Raw genomic sequence first — 12,355 nt, forward strand, 5'->3', positions numbered from 1 at the left:
CCTCAAATTGCAGCCTATTTGTCCAGAGTCAACCACACAAATTATTGATAATTTCCATTTTTCATATTCACTAACCAAGTGGTTACAACTTATGGAATCTTGCCCTGCTCTAGACCAGTAGGAAGACTGGAGTCTTTTTACTCTTGTCTTTTATAAGATATTACTTCTAATTTCTAAATATATTAAAGAGGAAAACCTACTCAACATTATGCCTTTCATTTATGAATTTTATTAAGATTACATTATTTTAAGATTAATGCACACAATCTTGAAGATTTTTTCTTTTTTTGGCTGCTGCTTTTTTTAGAATTCTATCAGCCTATAATTATTTCTATCAGCTATATAGTATATATATATTTAAACCGTTTTTAGCCGTCTGTCCTGTATCATGTTGGCATCACCAATCTCAGAATAGACTGGGCTAACTTACTGAGTCGTTTGATTTCTACTAAAGTTTATATTTGGAATAACTGCTGGAATAACTATTATGCATTAGCATATATAAAAGATACTTGATTCTATTTCATTTCTTTGCTAGATACCCACTGGAGATTTTGAAAAGCATAAATCAACTTGTATTTATTGAGCATCTGCTATATGTATTATATGAGATATGAAATCATATTGTGTGAAAAATCATATCATGTGAGATATGAAATCATAAAACTAACAGGATGGGATATGAAATCATAAAATGAACAATTTTAGATTTGCAGAATACTTTTTAGTTTGCTTACATATTCATGATCTCATTTGATCTAAATCATGTTTCCCCTTCTCAGAGCTTTATAGATCTTGTTGGGGACACCAAATAAATATAAATGGTAATTCAACACACACCTGTATTCTGATTATAAGCCTAACAGGAACTCAGAAGGGACTGAAAGTGTGGGTTTAAGTGTTTGGGATTTATGGATGTGAGGTAGGATCTGAATTAGCCTTGTAGGATTTCTTTCTTTCTTTTTTTTTTTTTTTTGGTGAGGAAGATTTGCCCTGAGCTAATGTTTGTTGCCAATCTTCCTCTTTTTGCTGAGGAAGATTGGCTCTGAGCTAACCTCTGTGCCCATCTTCCTCTATTTTGTATGTGAGACTCTGCCACAGCATGGCTTGATGAGTGGTGTGTAGGTCTGAGCCCGGTATCCAAACCTGTAACCCCCGGGCCACTGAAGTGGACTGCACAGACCTAACCACTATGCCACCAGGCCGACCCTGTAGGATTTCTTTATTTTCAGAGACAAAGCTTTGAAGGAAACTACAACTGACAATGGGGTGACTTGACCCCCTCTTCTCAAAGTAGTATTGGCATATGTCCCTTCAGATGCATTAATAGAACTATCTTGTCCCATTTATACAAAACACAAAATTCCTAATGTCTATGTGATGGGAGAGAGGGTAAGGAGAGGTCAAAAGAGGAGCAAGTGAGACAATTTATAATTTACTAAGATAGGAGAATCTTATTTAAAAAAAAGCCTTTGATAGAAGGGTAACAGGTGCATGCATATGCATGTGTGACTCATCAGTGTCTGTTGTCTGATGTAGAACACTATGGGCAAAATCCTGGGGTGCAAAGAATGAAAAGGGGAACCCACTTTTAAATAACGCTGGTTGAGGAAAAGAACTAATAACTGCCCATAGACCAACCAAATGAATTATATTTTCATAGTGTGGGTCCATAAAATCTGAAATAAATAGATGCTTAACAAAATACTGCTTTGCCTGGAGAGCCTGTATCCTGAATGTGGCAGATTTTACCATAATAACACTTGAATTAATTTTTATATGTTGTATTTTGATTTTTGACTCTAAATAAATATTTTCTGTGAATGACTCCACTTTAAGTGATTTCTATTAATGTTATATACTGGCTGATTGTAGCATTAGGTCAAGGTTTGGTGAAGAAATGCTATTTCTCTCTTTTTTCTTATTTTAAAATTGTAACAGGCTTTTTTTTTTTTTTTTTTTTTTGGTGAGGATGATTAGCTGTGAGCTAACATCCGTTGCCAGTCCTCCTCTTTTTGTTAAGGAAGATTGGCCTTGGGCTAACATCCGTGCCCATCTTCCTCTACTTTATATGGAACACTGCCACAGCATGGCTTGACAAGCAGTGCGTCAGTCTGTGCCCGGGATCCGAACTTGCGAACCCTGGGCCGCCAAAGCAGAGCACGTTAACTTAACCGCTACGCCACCAGACTTATAGCAGGCTTTTGCTGCCTTGGGGAACATGAGTTGACTGAAGGTGATGTTATTAAGTGATGCTGTAGAGTAGTCTAAAGATAAAAATCAGAAGTGTTCAGTGATTTATCTTCCTAGTTCCAGCATGCTAAAATCATTATTTCTCTTATTTGCATTGACTTGCCAACCAATGACATTAATCACCTTCAAAGATTTCCCTTGTTCTTGAGGTAGACTGGGGTAGTTCAACACCATTTCACAGAAAATGTTGTACAATAAATCTGTAAAGTCTGTATAAAAGAAAAAATTGGGAACCAGAGATGGGGCCTGGGGTGGCGAGTGGTGGTGCCTGAGAGGACCAGGGCGAAGACCAGCTGAGGCTAATGGGAAAGCAAAGAGAGGAGTGATTACTTGGGTTTTGACAGCTGTGAGAGGGCCACAAAGAGACTGAGTTATCAAAGCATGAATTGAGGGCAGACAGAGGTGGTGGGGGCAGGGGAGGGGGAGAGAAAGAAAGGAAGAGGAGGAAGGAAGCTGCACGTGAGTCAGCTATTTGTCATTCTTCATCCCCGCCAAGGGCTGAAGTCTTTTTGCCCTTTTTATTTTCATTTGGAATGCCAATCAGCAGGTTACAGACAGAGAGCTTTGAAAATCTTTGCGAAATGCTTAAAACTTTAATGAATTCGATAGCCATTTTAATGGCCAGGGAGGGTCCTACGAAACCACGCTGCTTAGAAAGAAGTATCTGGAAGCACTCAGACCCATTTTAATAATAAGTACATACTTCATAAAAATGCCCCAAAGAGCATAGGGACGAAATGACCTTAAGATTCACCATGGAAGTCCAAAAATTCCAAAGTACCTATTTGCCAAGATCTCTTTGGCTTGGAGAGTGCTTATGTTTGTTTTACTTGATTAATTTCTTTTAAACCATAATGAAAGCAGATTAGTTTTCATATTCTTTACTGCAAATAAATATTTTCCTTGGATATATTCAGCTTTTTCCATGTTCTTTAGGTGCTTTCTATTATCGCTGCATGTTGGCTAGGGTATTGAGAGGAAGCCTTTCATTGCTCTCTTTGCCCTCACATGTAAGTACCCCTTTTCCTACCAATATGTTCATGTTACCAGGAGGCATATAGCTGTGTGTGAAGAAATTGAATTTTTTAGAGAAATCTCCCTTTTAGCAGATCTTGCTCCTATTTCAACGGAGAAAAGACACATCATTGTGCTAGGTCTCTCAACCTTGCACCATCTAATCTATAGATTCTTCTGCAGTCTTGTCCATCACTTTATCCTTCTCTCCTCTCATAATCCTGTTTCATGTCTAAGGTGAATCCTTTCAAATATTCTCTGGATCCTGTCCCCCTTTGCTCTCTCAGGAACCATTCTTGTCTTTTTTCTCTCCTGTATTTTCAACCTCTTCCTCTTCACTGGATCCTTTCCATTGTTTTTTTTTTTTTTTTTTTTTGCCTTTTTTAAAAAGATTTAATTTTTTTAAAGCTGTTTTAGATTTATAATGTAGGGGAAGAAACATAATTTCCCCACACTTCTAGGTTCTTGGCTGAGTCCTCTCTGTAATAAACAACAGATTAATAGGAGAAAAACAGAAGTTTAATAACATGTGTACCTCCTGTATACATGGGAGATATCCAGAAAACTGAGTAACTCTCTGAAATGGCCCAAGCCACCACCTTAAATACCGTCTCCAGCTAAAGACAAAAGGAGATGTTGGGTGGTGGGGGGAGCCAGTTGTGGGAGGTCTTCAGGAAAAGCACAGTAAAACAAAGGTAGGGTTCTTGTGCAGATTTAAGTCCTTGCCTTCTCCATTGCTGAGTTTCTTAAGATTTAGTCCTCCTCCTCTTCCTGGTACAGGGAGTGGTACCCTTAGAAATGGAGAGTTCCCTTATAAATATAAAAGTCTCTTACAAGAGGGTAACATTGATTTTCAGAGCTTTTCCTCTCGGCTTTTTCTTAAAAATAATCAGCTTAAGGTAATCCTTATGCCAAAGAGGCATATTTTGGGGTGGCTTGTTATACTCCCCTTCAACAACTAAATTGAGAGGAAGGTACAGAGATTTCTTATAAACCCCTGCCCTCACACATACATGGTCTCCCCCATTAACATCACTCACCAGAATTATACTTTTTTTTTTTCCCTAAAGATGAACCTATATTGACACATTGTAATCACCCAAAGTACATAGTTTACCTTAGGGTTCACTCTTGGTGGTATACATTCTATGGGTTTGGACAAAAGTATAATGACATATATCCATCCTTATAATATCATACAGCATATTTTCATTGCCCTAAAAGTCCTCTGTGCTCTGCCTATTTATCTCTCCCTGCCCCCAACTCATGCAACCACTGATGTTTTTATTGTCTCCATAGTTTTGCCTTTTCCAGAATGTTATATAGTTGTAGCTATATAATCATACAGTATGTAGCCTTTTCAGATTGGTTTCTTTCGCTTAGTAATATGTGTGGGAGATCATAATTGGCTACCCCACAGTGTGTCTCTTTGCCATGATTAGTTTTAAGCACAAAAGACTCTGAAAGAAACATTGACCTTCCCCCTAACTGTCTAAAAGAATTTAAGATAGAAGGCCCATTCCAGGAAAGAGCTAATACCATAAGATAACTGTAGTGTAATGTAAAATGTGTCTCTTGGGTTGGCCCAGCAAACACTTGTTTAACAAACATTTGCATTTCTATCTCCATGTAAATTGCCTTCCTCCCCTTTGAAGTCCCAAATTACTACTCCCAACATCCTCCTTTGTCTTTAGCTGAAGATGATATTTAAGGCGGCAGCTTTGGCCATTCGGGCGAGTTGCTCAGTTTTCCTGGGTCTCTCCCATATATACATGTTATTAAACTTTGTTTGATTTCCTCATGTTATTCTTTCTCATGTCAGTTTAATTCTTGGACCAGTCAGAAGAACCTAGAAGGGTAGAGGAATTGTCTTCCTCCCCTGCATATACACTTAAGGTTCCTCCATGTCTTCTCATGGCTTTTATAGCTTATTTTGTTTTAGCACTGAATAATATTCCATTGTCTGGATGTACCACAGTTTGTTTATCCAGTCACCTACTGAAGGACATCTTGGATGTTTCCAAGATTTGGCAATTATGAATAAAGTTGCTATAAACATCCATGTGCAGATTTTTGTGTGGATATAAGTTTCCAACTCTTTTGGGTAAATACTAAGGAGCTTGATTGCTGGATCGTATGGTAAGAGTATGTTTAGTTTTGTAAAAAACTGCCACTGTCTTCCAAAATGGCTGTACCATTTTGCATTCCCACCAGCAATGAATGAGAATTCCTGTTGTTCCACATCCTTGAAAGCACTTGATGTTGTCAGTGTTGTGGAATTTTGGCCATTTTAATAGGTATATAGTGGTATCTCGTTGTTTTAGTTTGCATTTCCTTGATGACAAATGATGTGAAGCATCTTATCATATATTTACTTGCCATCTGTATATCTTCTTTGGTGAGATGTCTGTTCAAGTCTTTGGCCCAATTTTTTTTTTTTTTGTGAGGAAGATCAGCCCTGAGCTAACATCCATGCCAATCCTCTTTTTTTTTTTCGCTGAGGAAGACTGGCCTTGAGCTAACATCCATGCCTATCTTCCTCCACTTTACGTGGGATGCCACCACAGCATTGCCTGACAAGTGGTGCGTCAGTGCGCACCCGGGATCCAAACCCGGGCCACCAGCAGGGCAGTGCACGCACTTAACCGCTATGCCATGGGGCTGGCCCCCTTTGGGCCATTTTTTAATCAGGTTGTTTCTTTCCTTATTGATGAGTTTCCATTGATATTTAAACACAGTTGAATCTCTCACATAGTCAACCACCACCACCACAGCAGCAATACCAGAAGCAACAAGCAAATGCATACATCCCAAACTCCAAACCCTCTGATCCCTACATCCATTTGTACCCTATACTTCTTTTCTCTCTTTCTTAGACAAACTCCTTGCCTGGGTTGTCCAGACTTGCTGTCTCCACTTCCCACTGAGATCTGGCCTCTATCTCAAGCCCTTTTTCTCTTCCAACAGTCAGAGTCCTAGAAAATGGTGGCAGCATCCACCTAGTTGCCTGCGCCTAAAGCCTTGGAATTAATCTGACTCTCCCTGCCCTTTCCTCCCCTCCCCACATAAAATTAATCACCTGGTTCCATTGATTTTGTCACTGAATCTCTTGCAAATCAATCCACCCACTTCTTTCCATCCCTATTGCCCCTCCTTCATTTTGGAAGATATTATTTTTCTCTCTGTCTCTCTCTTTTTTTTTTGGCTGAGGAAGATTTGCCCTGAGCTAACATCTGTGCCAGTCTTCATCCTATTTTGTATGTGGGTCACTGTCACAGCATGGCTGCCGGTGAGTATGTCTGCACCCGGGAACCGAACCCGGCCCACTGAAGTGGAGCGTACCGAACTTAAGAACTAGGCTGGCCCCTTATTTCTCTTTTTATATGAAGGTGATGGATTGGTTGATGTGTGTTGCTGCGTGATGAGATCGTAAAGACTTAGGGGTACTGGTGACTGCACAGGCTAAAGGTCTAGTTCCTGGAGATTTCCTTGTCATTTCAACACCCTCCTTGTGTGGGTTTTCTATTTGAAATGGCCACTTCTGCATCTCTCTGTTGGCTCCATTCTACTTTCCTGGCACTTTCCTCTGATTTATGAGGGACGCCTCTGTTGTTCCTAGGAGTTCTGAGCTCATGACTGTCATTTAGCTCTGTGGTCAGGTCCTGGCTCTGACCCTTCCTAGCTGTGAGAGCTGGAACAGATCATGGACTCCCTTGACTCTTAATTTCCTTATCTGTAAAATAAGTAGCTTCCCCTATACCAGTGGGTCTCTACCCTGGCTGCACATTAGAATCACCTGGGGGGCTTTTAAAACTCCCAATGCCCAGGCTGCACCCTGGAACAATGACATCAGCATTCTGATGCTCAGGCCTTAGGATTCTTTAAAGCTTCCCCCAAAGATTCCCAACGTGCAGACAAGGTTGAGAACCACTGACTTAATGATTTTGAAGGAACTTTGCTCTTCTGTCATTTCATGTTTTTTATCATGCCCCGATCCCAAATTGAGAGTTCTTTTCTTTTAATGTTTTTGCTAAGTTGGGAAGAAATAGCTGTAAAGTCCCCCCCCATCTGCTGTTTGTTCTTATTTACATACGATGGAACCCAGCCCACTGATTTACAGCTCTGGTTCCCTTACAACTGCTATTGAACTGAAAACATAGCTGAAAACTTATTAAACAGAAAAAAATTATTTTGAGCTTCATGCCGACAATTCATTATAGAACCAAGGAAACATCTAAACTTCTTTCTTTGTAGAATTAGTGCTAAAAATGGAATTACAACCCCAAAATCTCAAATGAAAACTTTAATTCTGGTGCCAAAGCTAGTATTTATTCTTTCTTGAGTGTCCCATTAGGAAAATGGAAGCATCTCTGCAGGAGGATGGAATTTCAAGGGGTTTGCACCCATAAACAGGCAGGCCCTCCCCAGACTGCTCTGTGTGGGCTTCTGAAATTGTGTCAGCATCTCTCTTCCCCCAGTCCTCTCTGCTGACCACAAACACTGGAAGAAAAGCCAGGGCAAACACACCATCAATGTGGGTGTGATCTCACTGTTGAAACACGTTGGAATAGGTCTTTCAGAAGACAGCCTTTCTGTAGCAGCCCCCTTTAGACCTACCATTTTAGATTTGAAATAACATGAGACTTTTCTGAGCTCTGAGTGAGTGGAGAGGAGAGCAGGAAGATGATAGAGAACAGCAAGCATTTGGTTTAACCACTGGCACTAAATTTGGGAAGGACTTGAGTCCTGACATAAGTCTGATTTATGTTGGGGTAATGTTCTTTGGGGTGCTGGCTCTCTCTGCCTGTTTCTCTGTTCACAGTATCTCTTTCAACTGTTCACTCACTTTATTCTGCAATACCTGACTGAAATACACAGCCCACGCCTTTGCTTGTCTCTCTCAAACCCTTATTAAATTATTGAAATTAGTTGCTACCTTGATAGGGATGGGCTAATTCAGTAACTACATGCAAGTTATTGGTTAGTCATAACCTACGGCGAATTCCTTTCCCCATATAATCCTTTTATAACTGGGCCATCAAATTGTTCTCATGGAAAGAAATGGTTAGTTATCTTCTAATGGTATGGGAAAAAGACATTTTCCTGGGCAAAGAAATGTTGCCACAGCATGGAGTGAAGCTGAAAGGAACCTCTTTCTCACCATGTTTAGCAATGAACTGTTTCTTATGGCCCAGAAAACCTTGTCTGAAGCTCCTTGGTTTTGACCTGCCTCTTGGGGTATTTCCTTGTAGATGGAGGAATTGATTGAGGGTGTTCGTTGGGCCTTTATTGACATGCTAGAGAAAGAAAACGAGTGGATGGACGCAGGAACAAAAATGAAAGCCAAAGAAAAGGTAAGGATTCCTTTTGATGAAAAAAATACAACTTGTGGTTTAACAGATTTTCATGCTCAACATTGACTGTGTAGTTGATTTTTATATTGACTGAGCTGTTGACTCTGAATGACCCTGGAGTCAGGTGTCTGTTTTGGAATGAATACATAGATTTCATCACCAGGAGGTAAGAGAAAATAACATCTGACTTTTTCTTTTTCGAACTTCATTTTCAAACACCTTGTAATTCAGCCTTTCCTTCTCTCCTAATTGCCGTCTGTAAGAGCCACATGGCTTGCTGCCCAGCGAATTTTGCCATCAACTATCATTGGCTATGGCAGAATGCAGAGCAGTGGGGAGCTATGGGGAGCAGCTGGCAGAAGAGCCCTCAAGGTGCAAAGAAGAAGAACCCATATTGGCTGTGTGTCCTTCTGCTCCATGCACGATATGTGCAAATGTCCTCGGGCAATTCTTTTCCTGTAACCAAGCAGATCTACTTCCTAACCCATCATTTTGCACAAATGATCCAAATAGCCTGCTTACAAACTGCAGACCTGTGGTAAACCATTGTGTAGGAATACAAAGATATTTCCTAATAGAACTGGACACTTGCTAGGCCTTGTAAAATTTTCCGACATTATGTGACAAGATAAGGGAATAAGCGAAAGAAGTATTAGCAGCCATGCTGTTGGAAAATAAAGAGTGGGACCCATCTTGATTTCTAGGTATTCTGATGGTGGTGGAGCTCAAGTGAGTAGGGAACACAAGCTACATTCTTGACGGATGCTTCTCGGCAGCTGGGAGACTCTGAAATCAGGAGCATTTCGTCTTTAGAGAGGTATTTTTGCAACTTTCCTGATGATAGCAATCACCTGGGGTGCCTGGACGCTCTCTAGCTTTCTGGACCCCACCCTAACAAAGTCCTATTTAGTGGATTGAGGGTGCAGTCTGAACATCTGTGAATTTAACCAGTCTCCCTGGTGATTCTTATTGCCAGGCAGGCCCCAGAAACACTGCTTTGAGTCATACTGAGTCATGCTGAGCACAAATATTTTTGTCTTATGGTCAAGAAACAAAGAGGGAGAGGATTTTCAGGGCAGTGAAACTACTCTCTATGATACTATAATGGTAGATACATGTCATTATACATTTGTCCAAACCCATGGAATGTACAGCACCAAGAGTCAACCCTAATGTAAACTATCGACTCTGGGTGACTATGATGTGCCAGTGTAGGTTCACTAGTTGTAGCAAATGTCCCACTCTTGTGGGGGATGTTGATAATGGGGGAGGCTGCGCATGTGTGGGGGCAAGGGGCATATGGGAACTCTCTGTTCTTTCTGCTCAGTTTTGCTGTGAACCTAAAACTGCTTTAAATAATAAAGTCTATTAAAAAAAAAGGGGGCAACATTTGGGGAATGCTTAGCCTTGTTGAAATGAGTATGTACAGAGGTTTAGCATGAATATTTTCTAGAGCTTTAATACTCCTGAAATGGATAAACATTGCCATAGATATTTTTGTCAATAGACATGAAAAGGCTGTTCATTGTTTATAGTGAAAAAAGAACTTGGGTGGCCAGAGGGTGGAGGGTGTTGGAGGAAGACAAAGGCTAAGTTCGATTTTTTTTCCCTTCAAGAATGTCTTAAGCCATGTAAGGCGCAAGCTGAGGAAAGCAGGAGCACACTGGCTGTGAGGAGAAGCTCTCCAGATGGTAGATGAAACTTTCGGAACCAACACACTGTTGTTTTTTGAAGGCTTCACTTATTTGCTGAGCTAGCTTGTGAGATCTGGAACAGAATGTGTCTTGCGCTAGGCAGTTGAGACCTCAGTGCATTGGGGGCTCTTGATCCTAGTCTGACCTCCTGTGGACTGAGGGCCACGGTGTGGAGGGTGGAGTGGAGTGGTAAGGGGTATGTGCGTGTTATGAATGAACGGATGCCAGGGCAATGTTCTGGAGACTGCAGCCAGTTCTTTTGGAAGTATGGCTGGTGATTGCCTCAGGGAGATCTTCTGAATTGCATATGAGAGTGGGTGCCTTACAGTTGGGCCTTCTAGGCAAGTGGCCCATGGGTCCTTCTTGAAGGAGGATTATTCTTAGTCTTTCTAATATTAGGCACGTTCCTGTTTGCCCCCTGAGTTGCTCTCCAGTCATATTTTATTTGAATGAGAGCAGTCACTTTTTCTTCTAAAAGTACTCTTTGAACACTGCTTTCTTTGAGCTGAGTTCGACTTGCAAGGAACTCAACTAGTTCCTTGACAGGTGCAAATATCAAAGGCAATTGTCCTCCTGGATCTCATCAGGTTCCCTGAGTATATCCTGTATTTCAGAGTTCAGAGAAGTTCCTTTAATAAAAGGCAAGAAAGAAGGAATGTTGTCCAAGAATTTCCAGCAGTTCTCCAAGGCCTTGGACCCCGGAAGACGCAGCTTTTCTTTTTCCAAATTAAATGAACGTGCAGTTCTGGAAATGACCTCTGGGTGGAGCTCGTAGTACTCACAAAGACAACATTTAGCATACTGAAGGCTTTTATGCAGCTTTCTGCTCTCGGGTTGTTTTTGAAAAATTATTTTTTTCTTGCCCTTTTTCTCTGCTGTCCTCAATTTGATTGCCTTTTAATAGTCAACAAGAAAGTAAAGGCTTTGCCTAATAATTCCTTGAATCTTAGATGGAAATCTCTGACAATCTTAGGGCTTTGTCTTTCTGATACTGAGGAGCCCCTGCATTAAGACAAGATTTGCCTGCATTAGAAGTGGAGGTGAATAATTCGCCTGCTCTTCCTGGTATGACTTGGCACTGTTCTTTGGGCATGTGTTGTATGCAGTATATCACCCAGGCGGAAGATTTCTCATCAATAATAGTGCCCACACTGGGCCAATGCTGAGTCACTTGGCAACCCATTGGGAAAGCTGGAAAAATGTTCCGATTTGCGAGGGGGAGAAGCTTTACTTTCCCTCACTGTGAAGCTCTGGACTGCAGCTAATTACAGCGCCTCCTAAGGGGTGTTGACCTCAGCAATCCGTAGTGACCTGCCTCCTGAATGGGGAGGGTCCGGATACCTGCGGTGGGCTGAGGCCTAACACCTTGGCTTTTGTGACGGTGACCTCAGTCTCAAAATGGAAGCGTGGGGATGTGGCTTTGTCATACTCTTCACTAGGGGTGATCACTGTAAAAGATAAACAAGGATGGCCCTGCTCCCGTGAAGGGTAAATTTGTTATCTCTGTCTCTCTGCCTTTCCCCTCTCATCTCTTAAGACGTCCTGAGTGTGTTTGTGTTGTGAAACCAACAGTGTCGGTTTCAACTGGAAATTTAGTATGGTGAAATAAGCACCAATTTTTGTTTAGGATTCTATGTTCCTGCAAGCATATGCTTTCATTGTAAACAAGCAGCAAAGAATAGGAGGCCTGTTATTTTTCTGGTTATCATAGCTGTTAAATGAGTGTAAGGCTATACCAGTTATTTTGGGGGGTGTCTTTTGGAAGATTTGCCTTTTCCAGAACAAAGTAGGAGGATCTCAAGGTCACTATGTAATGATTCTGAGGCCCAGCAGGAAGGGACGCAGCGCTGCCTTCGGCTGCCCTGGTGGTAGGAGCAGGGCTCGTGCTGGTGAGCTCTGTGTCTGATTAGGAGGAGCGGCTTCCTCAGCTCGATTTGACTCGGTAGCCAAAAGCTGGATTCCTTCTGAAATGTTTGTTTGTTTGTGCTCTTTGCCCCTGGGACCTATGCTTGCCAGGCCACCCCCAGAGAAAAAGACCCC

General features: G+C 41.4%; 1 protein-coding gene across 2 annotated transcripts in view; it reads left to right on the forward strand.

Moving 5' to 3' along the window:
* Positions 1 to 12,355, forward strand: part of PHEX (phosphate regulating endopeptidase X-linked) — a 184,677-nt gene that overhangs the window by 77,434 nt on the left and 94,888 nt on the right. For both annotated transcript variants that reach the window (XM_058535572.1, XM_058535573.1), the window contains exon 12: positions 8,520 to 8,621. In XM_058535572.1, the coding sequence (XP_058391555.1) occupies positions 8,520 to 8,621 (102 nt within the window). The remainder of the gene's footprint in view (positions 1 to 8,519; positions 8,622 to 12,355) is intronic.

This window comes from Diceros bicornis, chromosome X, assembly GCF_020826845.1.
Source record: "Diceros bicornis minor isolate mBicDic1 chromosome X, mDicBic1.mat.cur, whole genome shotgun sequence".
NCBI classification, from domain to species: domain Eukaryota; kingdom Metazoa; phylum Chordata; class Mammalia; order Perissodactyla; family Rhinocerotidae; genus Diceros; species Diceros bicornis.